The sequence below is a fragment of the Oncorhynchus tshawytscha genome, linkage group LG10 (assembly GCF_018296145.1).
Source record: "Oncorhynchus tshawytscha isolate Ot180627B linkage group LG10, Otsh_v2.0, whole genome shotgun sequence".
NCBI lineage: Eukaryota > Metazoa > Chordata > Actinopteri > Salmoniformes > Salmonidae > Oncorhynchus > Oncorhynchus tshawytscha.
In genome coordinates, this window is record NC_056438.1 from 40602408 (window position 1) to 40625735 (window position 23328).

At 41.0% G+C, this 23328-nt stretch overlaps 1 protein-coding gene across 3 annotated transcripts in view; it reads left to right on the forward strand.

Moving 5' to 3' along the window:
- The first annotated feature begins 1283 nt into the window (after positions 1-1283).
- klhl18 (kelch-like family member 18) overlaps positions 1284-23328 on the forward strand; it is a 61444-nt gene continuing 39399 nt past the window's right edge. For 2 of the 3 annotated variants that reach the window (XM_024403971.2, XM_024403972.2), the window contains exons 1-3: positions 1284-1492; positions 5258-5388; positions 16080-16220. In XM_024403971.2, the coding sequence (XP_024259739.1) occupies positions 1358-1492; positions 5258-5388; positions 16080-16220 (407 nt within the window). In that variant the 5' untranslated portion in view covers positions 1284-1357. The remainder of the gene's footprint in view (positions 1493-5257; positions 5389-16079; positions 16221-23328) is intronic. The other variant, XM_024403973.2, reaches the window with a different exon arrangement.

Genomic DNA, 23328 nt, shown 5'->3' on the forward strand with positions numbered 1-23328 from the left:
TGTACAAGTTTGCTGTACGTTACTGATTTATACATGTGTGGGTATATGGTACCTGTTAGGGATTGAGGGGCTTTCTGGGATGTGCTTTGGCATATGATTGCTGTAAATAAGTGTGTTAGCTAGCATACACTGATGTAATGGTCACATAAGCCACTGCTAACTACAGATTTTGCCATCGACAGCCATCAATACCGTTAAGCCCTGCACAACTAACGTGCTGTTTCCCATTTAACAACAGGTATTTACACATGTTATATTTTGTATTGTATTTTTGTATTTTGTTCGCCCAGTATGAAAATGTGATGCAAGGGATTTTGCCATCTACAGCCATCAATACTGTTAAGCCCTGCACAACTAACGTGCTGTTTCCCATTGAACAACAAAAATAAATGCTCAACTGGGACCACTGGCCGAAGTGATTTATTTTGAGAAAACACAACGCATGGAGAGTACATTATACATCTGTTACATTTACATATCAGCAAAAGTGTGTCCCCCTACTCTACAGTCATAATACATGTTTACTGCTAATTAGAGTTTACGCAGTTCCAACATAATCCAAAGGATGGTAGCCTAAAATCCCAATCCTACTATATTGCACTACCCAGAACATTATTTCATTGCAAAACATTAATTTGTGGTCTAGGCTGCCATCCTTTGGATTATTTTGAAACTGCACAGTGTTCACGGCATGACAAGATCACATTAGTTAGCAGCAATATAACCAATATCAACATAAGGCTCTTTATTGTCAATCAAATAGTGTAAATGGTTTATGAAAACATTGCAACAAAATAATGATTAAAAATACTTTGCCAACAATTTAGTTAAGCATTTGCAATTTGTACTTGCTAATAGATTTGTATAAACGTTATTATAACAGCAGTTACGCAATTACCTAACACCATATTATATGGGTTTATTGACCACAATCTGAGTTTTTCCAGGTAGAATAGCTCTCTCTACAACCCAATCTGTATCCCATGTACAGTCTATTACAGTGTATTGCATTTGGGCTGAAAATTTGCTGGATTGAATCCCTGAGCAGACAAGGTAAAAATCGGCCGATCTGCCCTTAAGGCAGTTAACCCCCATACAATTAAGGCGGCCCCCTGTACCTCTCAGATTCAGAGGGTTTGGGATTAAATGCAGAAGACACATTAAAGTTGAATGAAATTCACATGGCAGTTTTGAAATGCAGGCTTTTATTTTGAAGGTTTCCTTATTACCATACAACTACACGTCATCATTTGCGTTGCTGGCAGAATACTAGTGGATTGGAGAATATTCCTTCTACGGTGTCTCGAGTCGGTCAGTTCCCCATTGTTAGGCGTTTTCATTATTTCCCTTTTCCTCAATGACGATGGGTGATATGATATATGAAGAATTGGAGGATTTGATGCATTTTTCAGTCCACGATTTACCAGGTCGTGGATATGCTGTTATGGAGGAGATCAGAAGGCAAGGGAAACTCTGCGATGTCACCCTGAAGGTATGTGTGGAGTTAGCCTAGTAGCTCGCCAAGCGCACTACAGTAACTTACTTTGAGAAAATAGCCAGCCGGCTAACTAGCTATCAATAGAATTGAGGCAAGCTAGCCTAATAACTTTAGCTAGCTAGCTGCAGAGGCTTCTATTTTGTACATATAAAGCTCTAGCCTAGGTAAGTTATTGGCTAAGCAGCATAGCTAGCTACTAACTCTAAATATATGAATGTATAAATCGCGATTATCGTGCCAAATAAGCAACGTTAGTTATCTAACACATTTCGCCCTTCCCTTTCAAATGTCATAGTAGTTTTATCCACGATTTGACCGCCCAACTTGCTAGCAGACTCACCCTACGTCCGGAAGAACCAATAAAAGCTTTAGCCAGAGGGAGTTTTACTTCGTTAGTTATTGGGTTGTAGAGAGAACTACTGTTAGCACCTACTGAAGTCTACGGTAACGTTACTGCCAATGCTGCAAGTTAAACATTTTTTTTTTTGCTGTGATGGCGAAGCAGCACACTAATTGGGTGTACGTTTACCTAACACGTAAAGGTCATCTTCACTTGACTGTTTGTTTTTGGGAAACTCACCCCTGGTGCCTAACTAGCTATAGTAATGGCCTCTCAAGCAAGACTTGGCAAACTGCTTACTAACGTATACAATACACAGCCCTGCTGAATTAGAATAATATAACGTGGACTACTATCAGACAACTATGGACTACTGACCATTATCTCAGATTGCGGTATTATTGAATCAAATTAACATGACTAACCAGCCATTGCCCGTATCTTCACAAACCTCGAGCTGACTGTTAATTGTCCTAAAATCTGTGGCTTTAACCACCTGCAGCATCACCTAAACGTTCACATTGCATGTGGTCAGTTGGACCTTTGTCAGGGAACATGGAAACAGCAGTTATATATTCGCTCTTCAGGCCCTCCCACGTGATGCACCTGCCCTATTAATAAGCACCATCATTATGATAAGCTGCGGTGTACTGTCCTGTAGCCTAGATATCTACTGGACCATATTCTGAAGCCCTTGGGAATTTCATCTTTATCTGTAACGCATCACCTCCAGCGAGCCTTCACTCTGGCTTCCATTAGTGCACTTTCTCTTTAACAAGACCTGCACTGCATGCCCTACATGAAGGTGACTTCATGCCTTAACCATGTGTATGTGACAAATAAAATTTGATTTGATGATTTGATTTGATTTGTATTGGTTAGGCATAAGTCAGTGCACCCACCTCATGCAAGATGTCTCTTTTGATTTTATAGTTTTTCATATAAAATAAACACACATTTCTCAAATAAGTAGCCTAATGAACAGTGGTGGGAAAAGTACTCAATTGTCATACTTGAGTAAAAGTATATATACACCTTAATACAAAGTTACTAAAGTAAAAGTCACTCAGTAAAATACTACTTAAGTAAAAGTCTAAAAGTATTTGGTTCTAAATATACTTAAGTATCAAAAGTAAATGTAATTGCAAACATTTCGTAAAAGTGTAAAGCATTTCAAATTCCTTCTATTAACCAAAGCAGGTGGCACCATTTTCTTGTTTTTAACATGTATGGATAGCCAGGGGCACTCTCCAACACTCAGACATAATTTACAAAAGGTGCATTTGTGTTTAGTGAGTCCGCCAGATCAGAGGCAGAAGGGATAACCATATGTTGTCTTGATAAGTGCGCGAATTGGACCATTTTCCTGTCCTGCTAAGCATTCACAATGTAACGAGTACTTTTAGGTGTCACGCAAAATGTATGGAGTAAAAAGTACATCATTTCCTTTAGGTATGTAGTGAAGTAAAAGTTGAAAAATATAAATAGTATAGTACAGATACCACAAAAAATTACTTTAGAAGTACTTTAAAGTATTTTTACTTAAGTACTTCACACCACTGATGATGAATACAATAGGCTATTGTCTTATGTTGGTGTCGCCAAGGGGAAAGCAATGGTTAAAGGTGACATTAAGTTCTGATTACAGTTGAAGTCGGAAGTTTACATACACCTTAGCCAAATAAATTTAAACTCGGTTTTTCACAATTCCTGACATTTAATCCGAGTAAAAATTCCCTGTCTTAGGTCAGTTAGGGTCACCACTTTATTTTAAGAATGTGACGTGTCAGAATAATAGTAGAGAATGATTTATTTCAGCTTTTATTTCTTTCATCACATTCCCAGTGGGACAGAAGTTTACATACACTCAATTAGTATTTGGTAGCATTGCCTTTAAATGGTTTAACTTGGGTCAAACATTTCAGGTAGCCTTCCACAAGCTTCCACAATAAGTTAGTGTAACTGAGTCTTTTTTTTTTTTTTTAGGTCTCCTTGCTTGCACATTTGTAGGCCTCCTTGCTCGCACACGCTGTTTCAGTTCTGCTCACACATTTTCTATGGGATTGCGGTCAGGGCTTATAGTGATGGCCACTCCAATACATTGACTTTGTTGTCCAATTTGTTGTCCAATTTTCCAATAAGCCAATTTGTCACAACTTTGGAAGTATGCTTGGGGTCATTGTCGATTTTGAAGACCCATTTGTGACAAAGCTTTAACTTCCTGACTGACATCTTGAGATGTTGCTTCACTATATCCACATAATTTTCCTACCTCATGATGCCATCTATTTTGTGAAGTGCACCAGTCCCTCCTGCAGCAAAGCAGCCCCACACCATGATGCTGCCACCCCCGTGCTCCACGTTTGGGATGGTGTTCTTTGGCTTGCAAGCCTCCCCCTTTTTCCTCCAAACATAACGATGGTCATTATGGCCAAACAGTTCTATTTTAGTTGCATCAAACCTGAGGACATTTCTCCAAAAAGTACAATCTTTGTCCCATGTGCAGTTGCAAACCGTAGTTTGGCTTTTTTATGCCGGTTTTGGAGCAGTGGCTTCTTCCTTGCTGAGCGGATTTTCAGGTTATGCCGATATAGGACTCGTTTTACTCTGGATATAGATACTTTTGTACCTGTTTCCTCCAACATCTTCACGTGGTCCTTTGCTGTTGTTCTGGGATTGATTTGCACTTTTCGCACCAAGGTACGTTCATCTCTAGGAGACAGAACGCGTCTCCTTCCCTAGCGGTTTGACCGCTGCGTGGTCCCATGGTGTTTATAATTGCGTACTATTGTTTGTACAGATGAACGTGGTACCTTCAGACATTTAGAAATTGCTCGCAAGGATGAACCAGACTTGTGGAGGTCTACATTTTTTTTTCTGAGGTATTGGCTGATTTCTTTTGATTTTCCCATGATGTCAAGCACTGAGTTTGAAGGTAGGCCTTGAAATACATCCACAGGTACACCTCCAATTGACTCCAATGATGTCAATTAGTCTATCAGAACTTCTAAAGCCATGACATCATTTTCTGGAATTTTCCAAGCTGTTTCAAGGCACAGTAAATTTAGTGTATGTAAACTTCTGACCAACTGGAATTGTTATACAGTTAATTGTAAGTTACATAATCTGTCTGTAAACAATTGTTAGAAAAATTACTTGTCATGCACAAACTATAGTTTGTCAACATGAAATTTGTGGAGTGGTTGAAAAACGAGTTTTAATGACTCCATCATAAGTGTATGTAAACTTCCGACTTCAACTGTATTACAATTCTCTCAAATGAATGCACTTGAGGTGGGCTTGATTTAGCTCGGGAGTATGCACCCTTTTGATGCTATTCTGTTTGTTCCATTCTACCGTATGGAACATGTATTTGACCCATGTCTGGACTAAATCACTTGCTTGTATCGCCCTTACAGGTTGGAGACCACAAGTTCAGCGCCCACAGGATTGTTCTGGCTGCCTCCATCCCTTACTTCCATGCCATGTTTACGAATGACATGGTAGAGTGCAAGCAAGATGAGATTGTAATGCAAGGGATGGACCCTAGGTAAGGCCTCTATAGCCTACTCACTCAGAGAGTGGAGGCTGTTATAGCAGCCCCTCGGACGCCATTATAATTATTACAATCCATTCATTAAGTCTCTGGATTCATCTCTTCTTATTTGGGTGGGAACCACCAATAAACCCCAATAAAATGTGTTGTTGCTTGACCACGAGACACTTGCGTTCAGTCTGCATGGTCAATGCAGCACATGCAACAACGTTGATGACAACGTTGTTGCTTCTTAATGTAAGTTCACAAGTGTTCTATAATTACACTATTAGTTTGTTTCTTATGTTTGCAAACAGTTAGTTTGTCTTTTCTTAGCAATTTTTAGCTAAATAGTGATAGCCGCTAGCTAATAAGTGCACTGAGTCAGAGCAAATGTAGCTAGATGTACAGCCTGATACCAGTGATGGTGTAGGCCTAAATCATCATGTTGTTTGTGCAACAGTATCTTCTAAATCAAAGAGGAATAGGTGAAGCTTGAATATGTTGGCTACATGAAAAAACATTGACTGTAGCCAAACATTGTAGGGTCCCCTAGGAAACAATGAGCAACACTTTGGTACCTACCCTGTCACAATAACTCATCCGTGGCATTTGAATTAGTTGTCATGTCAACTATTTCATTTATTAATCAAATGGCCTCCGGACAATTACTTTACATTTGTTTTGTACACTGCTGCTACTTGCTGTTATTATCTATGCATAGTCACTTCACCCCTACCTACATGTACAAATTACCTCAACTAACCTGTACCCCCGCACACTGACTCGGTACCAGTACTCCCAGTATATAGCCTTGTTATTATTTTTTACTTTAGTTTATTTGGTTAATATTTTCTTAACTCTTCTTTAGGGTTGCACATTTTGGGGAATATTCAGAGGTGGAAACTATTAATACCATTTACATGTCAATGTTTTTTGCATTGGATAGATTTACAATGTCATATGGAGACAAACATAAACCTTTTACCTTATCATGAGTAGACATAATTACAAATGATTAAATCCTTCCAATAGAAAAAAAAGAAGATTTAGTTATGAATTTAACTTGAATTACATGAATTGACTTTCACATGAGATGATTTCACTGAACAACAAAAGAAAGGGAATATTGAATGATCCCCATTGATCCATCGCATCTCCCAAAAACATTTTCAACATACATCTGTAAAATAATAGTCGAGAAGCTATAGCTTTGTTTGTCTTCAGGCTTCCTTGTCTTCTCCCTGGACCTCCTCAATGTTCACTTCTTGAACATCAGACTCTGAGGCCTCATCTTCACTGTCACTTTCCAACCTGGATGGCTTGTTGTCAGGATCAAATTTGCCCGGATGGCCACCAATCTTTCAACCTTTGTATTGGTCAGCCTGTTGCGTGCTTTGGTGTGTGTGTTCCCAAACAAGGACCGGTTTCACTCTGAGGCGGCTCATGTTGGTGTGATTTGGAGGATGATTGAGGCAACAGGGGAAAGAACCTCAGCTCCACAAAGTCCCTTCCACCAGGTGGCTGATGAGATATGTTGGTATTACTGCTATATTGCATCTCCAAATCCCTTGCTTGGAAGTGTACATCGCCAGACTGCCAAGAACCTTGCCCTCATCAAGACCAAGGTGGTGAGACACGGTATTGATGACACCATAGGCCTTGTTGATCTCTGCACCAGACATGATGCTCTTGCCAGCATACTTGGGGTCCAACATGTACACTGTGGCATGTATGGGCTTCAGGCAGAAGTCTTCACACTTTTTTTATGTATTTCAGAACTGCTGTTTCCTCTGCTTGGAGTAACAGTGAAGTGGGCAGGGCAGTATGGATTTCTTCTCTTACATCTGCAAGCAGAGTCTGAACTTCATACAGGATGGCATTGTCTCCCTTAATCCGTGCAATGGCTACTGCTATAGATTTCAGGAGTTTTAAGCTGCTTACCACTCTCTCCCAAAATACATCATCCAGGAGGATCCTCTTGATGGGGCTGTCCATATCGGCAGACTGTGATATGGCCATTTCTTGGAGAGACTCCTCCCCCTCCAGGAGACTGTCAAACATGATGACAACACCACTCCAACGGGTGACCTGTTGCACCCTCTACAACCACTGTGATCATTATTATTTGACCCTGCTGGTCATCTATGAACATTTGAACATCTTGGCCATGTTCTGTTATAATCTCCACCCGGCACAGCTAGAAGAGGACTGGCCACCCCACATAAGCCTGGTTCCTCTCTAGGTTTCTTCCTAGGTTTTGGCCTTTCTAGGGAGTTTTTCCTAGCCACCGTGCTTCTACACCTGCATTGCTTGCTGTTTGGGGTTTTAGGCTGGGTTTCTGTGCAGCATTTTGTGACATCAGCTGATGTAAGAAGGCTTTATAAATACATTTGATTGATTGTTGAACTCTTCATCCAGCAAATTAGTAAATAAAGCATGTCTGGTTGGAGGGGTGTATGCTAGGCAAAGAACATTCAGAAATCTCTTCCAATACACATTGTCTGTGAGCATCAGAGTTGAACCAGTTGCATACACAGCTCGAGCAAGACCTTCATCAGCATTTCTCTGACTACGTGAGCGCTGAGGAAACTTTATGCACTTGGCCAGATGATTCTGCATCTTTTTTGCATTCTTCGCATATGATTTGGCACAATATTTGCAAATGTACACAGCTTTTCCTTCTACATTAGCTGCAGTGAAATGTCTCCACACATCAGATAGTGCCTGTGGCATTTTCCTGTAAAGATTAGAAGAAAAAAATATAAATTCCATGTACAGATATATAGTTAAGCAGTTAGATTAAACAACTACTTTGTAAGATACATTTTTAAAAATGAAACATGTATGGAAACAGGTGAATTAACACTCCTCAGTTTGCAGGCTCAAGCAAGCTAAAACCCACATGGTAGCAAAAAACAACTAGCAGAAATTGGTAACAAGTTAGAAATAATTTAAACACTTTACTGTTGGCTACTATTTACTAGTTAACCTGTAGTGACGCCCAGCCCGTGAACGGGACCGTTATCATCATCTGACACTAATTAGCATAACGCAACGGACATAAATCTTCCTAGAAAATCTTCCTATTCATGAAAATCACACGTGAAATATATTGGAACACAGCTTAGCCTTTTGTTAATCACCCTGTCATCTCAGATTTTCAAAATATGCTTTACAGCCAACGCTAGACAAGCATTTGTGTAAGTTTATCACCTTGCTAGCAGCAGGCACCCTTGTCACGGAAATCAGAAAAGCAATCAAATTAAATCGTTTACCTTTGAGTTTCGGTTGGTTTCACTCACAAGACTCCCAGTTAGATCGCAAATGTTCCTTTTTTCCAAAAATATTATTTTTGTAGGCGAAATAGCTCCGTTTGTTCTTCACGTTTGGCTGAGAAATCGCCTGGAAATTGCGGTCACCACAACGCCAAAAAATATTCCAAATTCACTCCATAATATCGACAGAAACATGGCAAACGTTGTTTAGAATCCATCCTCAAGGTTTTTTTCTAATATCTATTCGATAATATATCAGTCGGGACAATTCATTTTTCACTCTGACCGATTGGAGTAATGGCTACCTCTGTATTTTACGCGAGAATCTCTCTCGGAGCCACCATGTGACCACTTACGCAATGTGGCTGCCTACGGCTATTCTTCAACAGAAATGCGTAAAACTACGTCACAATGCTGTAGACACTTGGGGAATACGTAGAAAGCGTAAGCTCGTTGATGGTACATTCACAGCTGAATAGGGAGTCATTGGAACGCAGCACTTTCAAAACCTGGGGCACTTCCGGATTGGATTTTTCTCAGGCTTTCGCCTGCAACATCAGTTCTGTTATACTCACAGACAATATCTTTACAGTTTTGGAAACGTTAGAGTGTTTTCTATCGAAAGCTGTCAATTATATGCATATTCTAGCATCTTTTCCTGACAAAATATCCCGTTTAAAACGGGAATGTTTTTTTTCCAAAAAATGAAAATACTGCCCCCTAACACCAAGAGGTTATTAACAAAAAATCATGTATGTCATATCAAATATATTCACCCCACCCTGTATTGTAACCAAAACTTACCAGAAAGCATGTAGTCCTTGGCTCAGACAGTGTAGTAGTGTGGGCTCAATAGCATCTCATTAGTGTGCAAGATCTTGAGAATCAGCTGTACGTGTGATGGAAGAATGCACTGTGCATGTAGAGGGTTGCAATTCCATTGAATTGGGGATTGTTTAACTAAAATATGCTATAAGACCTAGAATTGCCTTGTGTATCCCACAAAAAAGGTTCACTGTTATAAGCTAACTTTTTGATGAATTTAAGCAAAATTCCCGGGCTTAACTTCCCATGGAACATTTGAGGTAAATTTCAGGAAATTTACCGGCAGGTTTCCGACCCTTTGCACCCCTACTCTTCTTGAACTGCGCTGTTGGTTAAGTGCTTGTAAGTAAGCATTTTATGGTAAGGTCTACACTTGCCCACTATTATTTATATTATTTTACGTATTATATCATTTATGTATTTACGAGTGTACTATAGAATTAGAATAACATTCAATTTCCATGATTCCAACAGTTCACCCAAGTGTTTTGATGTAAATCGCAAGTCAAATTGCAAGTTCAACATTTGGTTAAAAATAAGGCCTTTTTTTGCCCATATTGTGCAACCCTACGTAGCAGTGTAGAAATTCTCAAATGAGTGCAGAAATGCAGGAAATTATTTTTGTTTGAAGTTGAATTGAACAGTATAAAACAATCAGAATGGAGAAAGACTCATTGAAATCACTTACAATATATGTGTTGCCTCGCTAGGGTCACACACTACTCATAAATCTAATTGTGTACTTTTAATCAAAAACATAAAATATTGTCAAATACCGCCCGTACTGTAACAAATTTGGAAAATACCGTGATATATTTTGGCCATATCGCCCAGCTCTATGTTTCACACAAGTACACAATTGTAATCATTGGGCTAACTTCCAGATAGCTTGCAGGTGCGTCGAAGAGGGAATGAACTTGAAAAATGACCATTTTATAGAAAAGGTATTTACTTTATTTACAGCAGTGCAGCTGTAAATTATGGGTTTGGCCGGTGGGGCTTTACTTGGCTCATCGCTCTCTAAAGAGCGAGGCTAGCCCCTGTCACGAGTTGAAAAGTGTTTCCTCTGACACATTGGTGCTGCTGGCTTCCTGGTTATGTTTCAGAGGACGCATGACTCCACCTTCACCTCTCCAGAGCCCGTTGGGAAGTTGCAGCGAAGAGAGAAAAGGGGGGTAAAAGACAACAACAACAAAAACATGCCTATTTACTCTTTCATCTGACTGCTCAATCCACTGTCTAATAAGCCCAGCTAGGCAATTTATAAACTTGATCTCCACTATAAAAAGCATCTAGACATTATCTCACATTTCTTTTAAACTAACATTTAGTTTTCAACAGCGGAGATATGTATAAACCCTGCTGTCTGTCTCTCCGACAATTGAAACATTGTTTCAATATTCAAATTCCATTCCATACTAATGAACGTGTCCTGGGAGTCGGGATGAGACTGACAGGACGGCAGCTTTTCTCAGCCTATCAAAATCATGAATCAGTCAAATTTTTATGGTTATACATGGTTGAAGTCGGAAGTTGACACACTTAGGTTGGAGTCATTAAAATTCGATTTTCAACCACTCCACAAATTTCTTGTTAACTTCTTCGATATAGGGGGCGCTCTTTTAATTTTTGGATAAAAAAACGTTCCCGTTTTAAACAAGATATTTTGTCACGAAAAGATGCTCGACTATGCATATAATTGACAGCTTTGGAAAGAAAACACTCTGACGTTTCCAAAACTGCAAAGATATTATCTGTGAGTGCCACAGAACTGATGCTACAGGCGAAACCAAGATTAAATTTTAAACAGGAAGTGCCCCAGATTCTGAAGGCGCTGTGTTCCAATGTCTCCTTATATGGCTGTGAATGGGCCAGGAATGAGCTTACACTTTCTGTCGTTTCCCCAGGGTGTCTGCAGCATTGTGACGTATTTGTAGGCATATCATTGGAAGATTGACCATAAGAGACTACATTTACCAGGTGCCCGCTTGGTGTCCTCCGTCGAAATTATTGCGTAATCTCCAGCTGCGTGCATTTTTCCATTCGCTTCAGATGAGAAACCCAACTGCCACGAATGATTTATCATCGAATAGATATGTGAAAAACACCTTGAGGATTGATTCTAAACAACGTTTGCCATGTTTCTGTCGATATTATGGAGTTAATTTGGAAAAAAGTTTGGCACTGTAATGACTGAATTTTCAGGTTTTTTTCTTACGTGATGAACAAAATGGAGCGATTTCTCCTCCACAAATAATATTTTTGGAAAAACTGAACATTTGCTATCTAACTGAGTCTCCTCATTGAAAACATCCGAAGTTCTTCAAAGGTAAATTATTTTATTTGAATGCTTTTCTTGTTTTTGTGAAAATGTTGCCTGCTGAATGCTAGGCTTAATGCTATGCTAGCTATCAATACTCTTACACAAAATGCTTGTGTAGCTATGGTTGAAAAGCATATTTTGAAAATCTGAGATGACAGTGTTGTAAACAAAAGGCTAAGCTTGTGAGTGAGTATATTTCTTTCATTTCATTTGCGATTTTCATGAATAGTTAACGTTGGGTTATGGTAATGAGCTTGAGGCTATGATTACGCTCCCGGATACGGGATTGCTCGACGCAAGAAGTTAACAAACTGTAGTTTTGGCAAGTCGGTTAGGACATCTACTTTGTGCATGACACGAGTCATTTTTCCAACAATTGTTTACAGACAGATTATTTCACTTAGAATTCACTGTATCATAATTCCAGTGGGTCAGAAGTTTACATACACTAAATTGACTGTGCCTTAAAACAGCTTGGAAAATTCCAGAAAATTATGTCATGGCTTTAGAAGCTTCTGATAGGCTAATTGACATAATTTGAGTCAATTGGAGTTGTACCTGTGGATGTATTTCAAGGCCTACCTTCAAACTCAGTGCCTCTTTTGTTTGACATCATGGGAAAATCAAAAGAAATCAGCTAAGACTTCATAAAAACAATTGTAGACCTCCACAAGTCTGGTTCATCCTTAGGAGCAATTTCCAAACACCTGAAGGTACCACGTTCATCTGTACAAACAATAGTACACAAGTATAAACACCATAGGAGCATGCAGCCGTCATATCGCTCTGGAAGGAGATGCGTACTGTCTCCTAGAGATGAACGTACCTTGGTGCAAAAAGTGCAACTCAATCCCTGAACAACAGCAAAGGACCATGTGAAGATGCTGGAGGAAACGGGTACAAAAGTATCTGTATCCACAGTAAAACGCGTCCTATATCGACATAACCTGACCGCTCAGCAAGGAAGAAGCCACTGCTCCAAAACCGGCATAAAAAAGCCAGACTACGGTTTGCAACTGCACATGGGGACAAAGATGGTACTTTTTGGAGAAATGTCCTCTGGTCTGATGAAACAAAAATAGAACTGTTTGTCCATAATGACCATTATGTTTGGAATAAAATGGGGGAGGCTTGCAAGCCGTGAAGCACAGGGGTGGCAGCATCATGTTGTGGGGGTGCTTTGCTGCAGGACGGACTGGGGCACTTCACAAAATAGATGGCATCATGAGGTAAGTATGTGGATATATTGACGCAAATTCTCAAGACCATCAGTCTTGAGTTAAAGCTTGGTCGCAAATGGTTCTTCCAATTGGACAATGACCCCAAGCAAACTTCCAAAGTTGTGGCAAAATGGCTTAAGGACAACAAAGTCTAGGTATTGGAGTGGCCATCACAAAGCCCTGACCTCAATCCCATGGAAAATTTGATGGCAGAACTGAAAAAGCTGGTCTGAGCAAGGAGGCCTACAAACCTGACTTACACCAGCTCTGTCAGGAGGAATGGGCCAAAATTCACCCGACTTATTGTGGGAAGCTTGTGGAAGGCTACTCAAAAAGTTTAACCCAAGTTAAACAATTTTAAAGGCTGTGCTACCAAATACTAAGTGGGTGTATGTTAACTTCTGACCCAGTGGGAATTTGATGAAATAAATAAAACCTGAAATAAATCATTCTCTCTACTATTTTTCTGACATTTCACGTTCTTGAAATAATGTGGTGATCCAAACTGACCTAAAACAGGGAATTTGTACTAGGATTAAATATCAGGAATTGTGAAAAACTGAGTTTAAATGTATTTTGCTAAGGTCTATGTAAACTTCCGACTTCAACTGTATATACAAAATGATCAATAGAAAACAGGTAAAGCAAAACAAAGTGCAGCTAGTGTGCAGACTTTCCAGCTTCAGTTTGAAGTTGTTGTTTTGTTGGCTAGCTCTCGAACAACAGTGTCCTGACGAGAGCACATTTTTTACACCAGGTGAAATCACGCCTCATTAGCTCATTGTTATGGATGTATCCAAATATCATTAGAAAACAAATGCCAATGCAGCTACTTTGTTGTTATTCTGACTGCACTGTTTGACGTAATTGTCAGTTAGCTGTAGTTGGCTCGCTAGCAATCGAGGGATAAGAATGTTGCCAGCCAGTATGGCAATGGAATATTTAGAACAAACGACTTGGTTGCGTGCATAGATACAGATCAAAAAGACTGAACAACCTGGTTGCATCTTTGGCAACCAAACCAATAGAACGAACGACTAGCCGACTTTGGAAGCAACCCTTGATTTGTGTCGGGTTTGTGTGTTGATCTGTTTCTTCTGGAAGGAAGAAATTGTATTAATAACCTGTTGTATAAAAGTGATAATGCCCTCAAAGCTGGTGTTTGGAGGATATTTTGGCACGGTTTGTCGGCCCTCGACATCGTCTCGAGCCTAACACCCTTGCCAATATATCTTCCAAACACCGGCTTTTGGCATTATCACTTCATTATTCTATGGCTGCTTGTGACACCTACATAAGTGTCAACCCACATTTATTCAAATTTGTTTTTTCCTTGCCAAGAAATGTCCTTTCATTTTGAAAGTTTGTTTATTAAATCCTTTTTTATTGTTGTAAGGATTTCATGTTTTTTTAAATCAATATTTGAAATAACTTGTTAAATACACTTTGACACTTTCATAAAGCACTGTGACCATCCTGTCACTTTACTTGGACTAAGAAAATACACTTTGACACTGTCAAGAAGTATTATGACCATGTAAGCCAGATAGGCCTAGAACATACAAACCTTATATCAATCAAAAAGAGGGTGTCTTGTCCTGCTCCTGAAATCTGCTGCTGCGTTCAGCCCAGTCATCAGCAACAGAACATTGGGGTCAGGGCATGTCTGACATCAATGTGTGTGCAATTATAATGATGTATGAAGATTATTTACACTGCTCAAAAAAATAAAGGGAACACTTAAACAACACAATGTAACTCCAAGTCAAATCACACTTCTGTGAAATCAAACTGTCCACTTAGGAAGCAACACTGATTGATAATAAATTTCACATGCTGTTGTGCAAATGGAATAGACAACAGGTGGAAATTATAGGCAATTAGCAAGACACCCCCAATAAAGGAGTGGTTCTGCAGGTGGTGACCACAGACCACTTCTCAGTTCCTATGCTTCCTGGCTGATGTTTTGGTCACTTTTGAATGCTGGCGGTGCTTTCACTCTAGTGGTAGCATGAGACGGAGTCTACAACCCACACAAGTGGCTCAGGTAGTGCAGCTCATCCAGGATGGCACATCAATGCGAGCTGTGGCAAGAAGGTTTCCTGTGTCTGTCAGCGTAGTGTCCAGAGCATGGAGGCGCTACCAGGAGACAGGCCAGTACATCAGGAGACGTGGAGGAGGCCGTAGGATGGCAACAACCCAGCAGCAGGACCGCTACCTCCGCCTTTGTGCAAGGAGGAGCAGGAGAAGCACTGCCAGAGCCCTGCAAAATGACCTCCAGCAGGCCACAAATGTGCATGTGTCTGCTCCAACGGTCAGAAACAGACTCCATGAGGGTGGTATGAGGGCCCGACGTCCACAGGTGGGGGTTGTGCTTACAGCCCAACACCGTACAGGACGTTTGGCATTTGCCAGAGAACACCAAGATTGGCAAATTCGCCACTGGCGCCCTGTGCTCTTCACAGATGAAAGCAGGTTCACACTGAGCACATGTGACAGAGTCTGGAGACACCGTGGAGAACGTTCTGCTTCCTGTAACATCCTCCAGCATGACCGGTTTGGCGGTGGGTCAGTCATGGTGTGGGGTGGCATTTCTTTGGGGGGCCGCACAGATTTTGTTGTCAGCACATTCAACTATGTAAAGAAAAGTATTTAATAATATTTCATTCGGATCTAGGATGTGTTATTTTAGTGTTCCCTTAATTTTTTTGAGCAGTGTATAATATAAACATACTGTTGACATGCAAGCTATGGTGTAATGGAATGTGTTGCCTTGTGTGGTAGGTTGTGTGGTAGGTTAGTTGTGTGGCATTCTAATATAGGTATCATAACCAGCCATAAATTAACGCAATATATGTCACAAGTCTAAATATGTCAAGACAATGTTATGACCATATAACAGCTAATGACAAGTTATGTCAGCTGTTATGACATGGTTATGCCAGTTATGACACGGTGTCAAGTAAAGTGTTACCAAATTAACTAATCGGGGGGTGTTCTGTACTGGGCCACAGTGCTGCTCCCTTACATCAGGTGTCCTTTCTTTTTCCCCCTTGGCAGTGCACTTGAAGCTTTGATCAATTTTGCGTATAATGGCCATGTGGCCATCGACCAGCAGAACGTCCAGTCCCTGCTGATTGGAGCCAGCTTTTTGCAGCTGCAGAATGTCAAGGATGCCTGCTGCTCCTTCCTCCAGGAAAGGTGTGTTCTCACATACGCATTATACACGCACACATATTTAATTGGTCCTTGAAAAATGTAAATGCATGTGCCATGTGTTGGCTGATTTATATTGATTGATCAAGAGAGAACCTTGTTTAACTTTTTTCTCCCTCACTTCACGTTTGGGCTGTTCAAACCACTGAGGCATTTAATCTTAATGTGGGATGGTAGCGTCCCACCCCGCCAAAAGTGCAGGGCGCCAAATTCAAAACAACAAAAATCTCACAATTAAAATTTCTCAAGCATACTCATAATTAAAATTTCTTAAGCATACAAGTATTTTACACCATTTTAAAGATACAATTCTCGTTAATCCAGCCACAGTATCTGATTTCAAAAATGCTTTACAGCAAAAGCACCACATACGATTATGTTAGGTCACCACCAAGTCACAGAAAAACACAGCCATTTTCCCAGCCAAAGAGAGGAGTCACAAAAAGCAGAAATATAGATTAAATTAATCACTAACCTTTGATCTTCATCAGATGACACTCATAAGACTTCATCTTACACAATACATGTATGTTTTCTTCGATAAAGTGCATATTTATATCCCAAAATCTCATTTTACATTGGCGTGTTATGTTCAGTAGTTCCAAAACATGCAGTGATTTTTCAGAGAGCCACATCAATTTTAAGAAATACTCAAAATAAACATTGATTAGAGATACAACTATTATATAACTTTAGATAAACTTCTCCTTAATGCAACCCCTGTGTCAGATTTAAAAACAACTTTACGGAAAAATCATACCATGCAATAATCTAATCTGCCATAAAGATATCCGCCATGTTGTGTAGTCAACATTAGTCAGAAATAGCATTATAAATATTCACTTGCCTTTGATAATCTTCATCAGAATGCACTCCCAGAAATCCCAGTTCGACAATAAATGTTAGATTTGTTCCATAAAGTTCATCATTTATGTCCAAACACCTCCTTTTGTTAGCGCGTTTGGTTAACATATCCAAACTCACGACGCGCGGGCGTCCAGCGGAAAGGTCGGACGAAAAGTCCAAAAAGTTCCGTTACAGTCCGTAGAAACGAACGAAGTATGGAATCAATCTTTAGGATGTTTTTATTATAAATCTTCAGTAATGTTTCAACTGGAGAATTCCTTTGTCTGTAGAAAAGCAATGGAACACGAGGTAACTCTCACTTGAACACAAGCCCATGGCACTCTGCCAGACACCTGGCTCAATCCCCTCTCATTCTAGTGGAAGTGCAAAATGACTCCACAGACATTGAAAATTGGAATGGCAATGAGTTGGAAAAACTACAAACCTCAGATTTCCCACTTCCTGGTTGGATTTTTCTCAGGTTTTCGCCTGCCATATGAGTTCTGTTATACTCACAGACATCATTCAAACAGTTTTAGAAACTTCAGAGTGTTTTCTATCCAAATATACCAATTATATCCATAATAGCAGGCAGTTTACTCTGGGCACCTTATTCATCCAAGCTACTCAATACTGCCCTCCAGTCACCAAGAGGTAAAAGCAGGCCTTAAGACTCACCTCTATCAGCTGGCCTGCCCTTCCTCTTATATTTGATTGTTGTGTTTTTATATATATATATATATATATATATATATATATATATAACACTAAACATTCTAAGCTGTGGAGGGATTTCCTCCCTCCTACAATTTTTGCGCCAGTTTTTGGGCTCAAAAGAAGTGCGTCGTCCTCTTACGTCGGCTGGCCACTTCATAATCTGCTGTGTTTTGTCTTTTTGTTTACTGCACCCAATGTTCCCGGACAAAATAATTTGGCTTTATTTAGCCTACAGATATATATTTGATATACATCTTGATGAGGAATGCTTTTCCAACTGTCTTGAAGGATTTCCCACATATGTGACCGACCGACCGCCTTGATTCAGTCTTATGTAGCAAATTTTGAAGTGGTGTTACGGTTTACAACTGCACATGGGGACAAAGATCATACTTTTTTGGAGAAATGTCCAAAAATAGAACTGTTTGGCCATAATGACCATTGTTATGTTTGGAGGGAAAAGGGGGAGGCTTGCAAGCTGAAGCACACCATCCCAACCGTGAAGCACAGGGGTGGCTGCATTATGTTGTGGGGGTGCTTTGCTGCAGGAGGGACTGGTGCACTTCACAAAATAGATGGCATCATGAGGTAGGATAAGTATGTGGATATATTGAAGCAACATCTCAAGACATCAGTCAGGAAGTTAAAGCTTGGTTGCAATTGGGTCTTCCAAATGGACAATGACCCCAAGCATACTCCCAAAGTTGTGGCAAATTGGCTTAAGGACAACAAAATTGGAGTGGCCATCACAAAGCCCTGACCTCAATCCCATGGAAAAGGTGTGGGCGGAACTGAAAAAGTGTGTGCGAGCAAGGAGGCCTACAAACCTGACTCAGCTACACCAGCTCTGTCAGGAGGAATGGGCCAAAATTCACCCAACTTATTGTGGGAAGCTTGTGGAAGGCTACCCAAAACATTTCACCCAAGTTAAACAATTTAAAGGCAATGCTACCAAATACTAATTAAGTGTATGTTCACTTCTGACCCACTGGGAATGTGATGAAAGAAATAAAAGCTGAAATAAATCATTGACTCAACTATTATTCTGACATTTGACATTCTTAAAATAAAATGGTGAACCTAACTGACCTAAGACAGGGAATTTTTACTAGGATTAAATATCAGGAGTTGTGAAAAACTGAGTTTAAATGTATTTGGATAAGGTGTATGTAAACTTCCGACTTCAACTGTATACACTACCGTTCAAAAGTTTGGGGTCACTTAGAAATGTCCTTGTTTTTTAAAGAAAGCAATTTTTTTGTTCATTAAAATAACATTACATTTTTCAAATTTTATTAATTACGTGTGTTGAATACAACAGATGTAGACCTTACAGTGAAATGCTTACTTACGATCCCCTAACCAACAACGCAGTAATTAAAGAACAGCAGTTAAATAACAATGGCGAGTCTTATGGCTTGGGGGTATTAGTGGTTTAGAAACCTCTAGGAACCTGACTTGGCACTCCGGTACCGCTTCTCGTGCGGTAGCAGAGAGAACAGTCTATGACTACGGTGGCTGGAGCCTTTGACAATTTTTAGGGCCAGAAATTCAGTCTAGACATTAATATTGTAAATGACTATTGTAGCTGGAAACGGCTGATTTAAAAAAAATATATATATATAATAATAATTTTTATTGGAATATCTACCTGGGCGTACAGAGGCACATTATCAGCAACCATCACTCCTGTGTTCCAGTGGTACTTTGTTAGCTAATCCAAGGTTAATTGATCATTAGAAAACCCTTTTGCATCTATGTTAGCATAGCTGAAAACTGTTATGTTGATTTAAAGAAGCAATAAAACTGTCTGCCTTTGGACTTTGTTGAGTACCTGGAGCATCAGCATTTGGGTTTGATTACAGGCTCAAAATGGCCAGAAACAAAGTACTTTCTTCTGAAACTCGTCAGTCTATTCTTGTTCTGAGAAATGAAGGCAATTCCATGCGAGAAATTGCCAAGAAACTGAAGATCTCGTACAATGCTGTCTACTACTCCCTTCACAGAACAGCGCAGACTGGCTCTAGCCAGAATAGAAAGAGGAGTGGGAGGCCCTGGTGCACAACTGAGCAAGACGACAAGTACATTAGTGTCTAGTTTGAGAAACAGATGCCTCACAAGTCCTCAACTGGCAGCTTCATTAAATAGTTCCCACAAAACCCTAGTCTCAACTTCAACAGTGAAAAGGCGCCTCCGGGATGCTGGCCTTCTAGGCGGAGTTGCAAAGAAAAAGCCATATCTCAGACTGGCCAATAAAAGATTAGGATGGTCGAAAGAACAGACGCTGGACAGAGGAACTCTGCCTAGAAGACCAGCATCCCGGATTCGCCTTTTCACTGTTGACGTTGAGACTGGTGTTTTGTGGGTACTATTTAATGAAGCTGCCAATTGAGGACTTGTGAGCCGTCTGATCAATTGTGTTATTTTAATGGACAAAAAAATGTGCTTTTCTTTCAAAAACAATGACATTTCTAAGTGACCCCAAACTTTTGAACAGTAGTGTATATGAACAAAATGACCTAAGTAGGAGACCTGGAAGGCAGGAAAAATAACATTCATGTATGAAATGGTCTGATATAAAACTCTTGGTTCAGATCTTTAGGAGACATGGTGCATAAATGGTGAATCCAATAAAGTTCTCTTAATAAAATATTATCTGGATCTCACCCCCTCCTAGGAGTCTTAACATGTTCAATACCGTTGTATCTTAGAGAGCTGGTGTTTTGACGAGCCTCCATGAAATGCGCAGCCACAGGGTTTCTCTGGTCAAGAATCCTGATATTACTCCTGTGTTCTGCTATCCTTTTCAGAGCTTGTTTAGTTTTTCCTACATAGCATAGACCACAAATACACTTGATCAAATATATCACAATTTTTTGTGTAACAGTTAAAGAATCCCTTAATCTTTTCAGCCTCTTGAGGGGGAAGAGGTGTTGTCATGCCCTCTTCACGACTGTGTTGGTTTGTGTGAACCATGATAGGTCCTTAGTGATGTGGACATAGAGGAACTTGAAACTCTCAACCTGTTCCACTACAGCCACGCCGATGGGAATGGAGGCGTGCTCGGCCCTCCGATTCCTGTAGTCCACGATCAGCTCCTTTGTCTTTATCACTGAGGGAGAGGATGTTGTCCTGGCACCACACTACCAGGTCTCTGACATCCTCCCTATAGGCTGTCTCATTGTTGTCGGTGATCAGGCCTACCACTGTTTTGTCATCTGAAAATGTAATGCGTGTAGGATTTATGTAAATGTAGTGTAGGATTTATGGGTGAACAGGGAGTACAGGAGGGGACTCAGCATGCAATCCTGAGGGGCCCACGTGTTGGTCAGCGTGGTGGATGTGTTACCTACACTCACCATCAGAAAGTACAGGATCCAGTTGCAGAGAGAGGTGTTCAGTCCCAGAGTCCTTAGCTTAGTTATGAGCTTGGGGGCACTATGGTGTTGAATGCTGAGCTGTAGTCAATGAACAGCATTCTCACATAGGTGTTCCTCTTGTCCAGGTGGGATAGGGCATTGTGAAGTCCAGTATATGTTCCCTTTTTTGCCCGCTTTGAGGACAATACAGTGCCACTGACACGGCCTGCAACGGAATCATGCGGTCTCTCCTTCACTGCAGCCGAAGTGAGTAAGACATTTAAACGTGTTAACCCTCGCAAGGCTGCAGGCCCAGACGGCATCCCCAGCCGCGCCCTCAGAGCATGCGCAGACCAGCTGGCCGGTGTGTTTACGGACATATTCAACCAATCCCTATACCAGTCTGCTGTTCCCACATGCTTCAAGAGGGCCACCATTGTTCCTGTTCCCAAGAAAGCTAAGGTAACTGAGCTAAACGACTACCGCCCCGTAGCACTCACATCCGTCATCATGAAGTGCTTTGAGAGACTAGTCAAGGACCATATCACCTCCACCCTACCTGACACCCTTGACCCACTCCAATTTGCTTACCGCCCAAATCGGTCCACAGACGATGCAATCTCAACCACACTGCACACTGCCCTAACCCATCTGGACAAGAGGAATACCTATGTGAGAATGCTGTTCATCGACTACAGCTCGGCATTCAACACCATAGTACCCTCCAAGCTCCGAGACCCTGGGTCTCGACCCCGCCCTGTGCAACTGGGTACTGGACTTCCTGACGGGCCGCCCCCAGGTGGTGAGGGTAGGCAACAACATCTCCTCCCCGCTGATCCTCAACACTGGGGCCCCACAAGGGTGCGTTCTGAGCCCCCTCCTGTACTCCCTGTTCACCCACGACTGCGTGGCCATGCACGCCTCCAACTCAATCATCAAGTTTGCGGACGACACAACAGTGGTAGGCTTGATTACCAACAACGACGAGACGGCCTACAGGGAGGAGGTGAGGGCCCTCGGAGTGTGGTGTCAGGAAAATAACCTCACACTCAACGTCAACAAAACTAAGGAGATGATTGTGGACTTCAGGAAACAGCAGAGGGAACACCCCCATCCACATCGATGGAACAGTAGTGGAGAGGGTAGCAAGTTTTAAGTTCCTCGGCATACACATCACAGACAAACTGAATTGGTCCACTCACACAGACAGCATCGTGAGGAAGGCGCAGCAGCGCCTCTTCAACCTCAGGAGGCTGAAGAAATTCGGCTTGTCACCAAAAGCACTCACAAACTTCTACAGATGCACAATCGAGAGCATCCTGGCGGGCTGTATCACCGCCTGGTATGGCAACTGCACCGCCCTCAACCGTAAGGCTCTCCAGAGGGTAGTGAGGTCTGCACAACGCATCACCGGGGGCAAACTACCTGCCCTCCAGGACACCTACACCACCCGATGCTACAGGAAGGCCATAAAGATCATCAAGGACATCAACCACCCGAGCCACTGCCTGTTCACCCCGCTGTCATCCAGAAGGCGAGGTCAGTACAGGTGCATCAAAGCTGGGACCGAGAGACTGAAAAACAGCTTCTATCTCAAGGCCATCAGACTGTTAAACAGCCACCACTAACATTGAGTGGCTACTGCCAACACACTGTCAATGACACTGACTCTACTCCAGCCACTTTAATCATGGGAATTGATGGGAAATGATGTAAATATATCACTAGCCACTTTAAACAATGCTACCTTATATAATGTTACTTACCCTACATTGTTCATCTCATATGCATACGTTGATACTGTACTCTATATCATCGACTGCATCCTTATGTAATACATGTATCACTAGCCACTTTAACTATGCCACTTGGTTTACATACTTATCTCATATGTATATACTGTACTCGATATCATCTACTGTATCTTGCCTATGCTGCTCTGTACCATCACTCATTCATATATCCTTATGTACATATTCTTTATCCCCTTACACTGTGTATAAGACAGTAGTTTTTTTTGGAATTGTTAGTTAGATTACTTGCTCGTTATTACTGCATTGTCGGAACTAGAAGCACAAGCATTTCGCTACACTCGCATTAACATCTGCTAACCATGTGTATGTGACAAATAAAATTTGATTTGATTTGGTGTTCTGCTTGAAACATGTAGG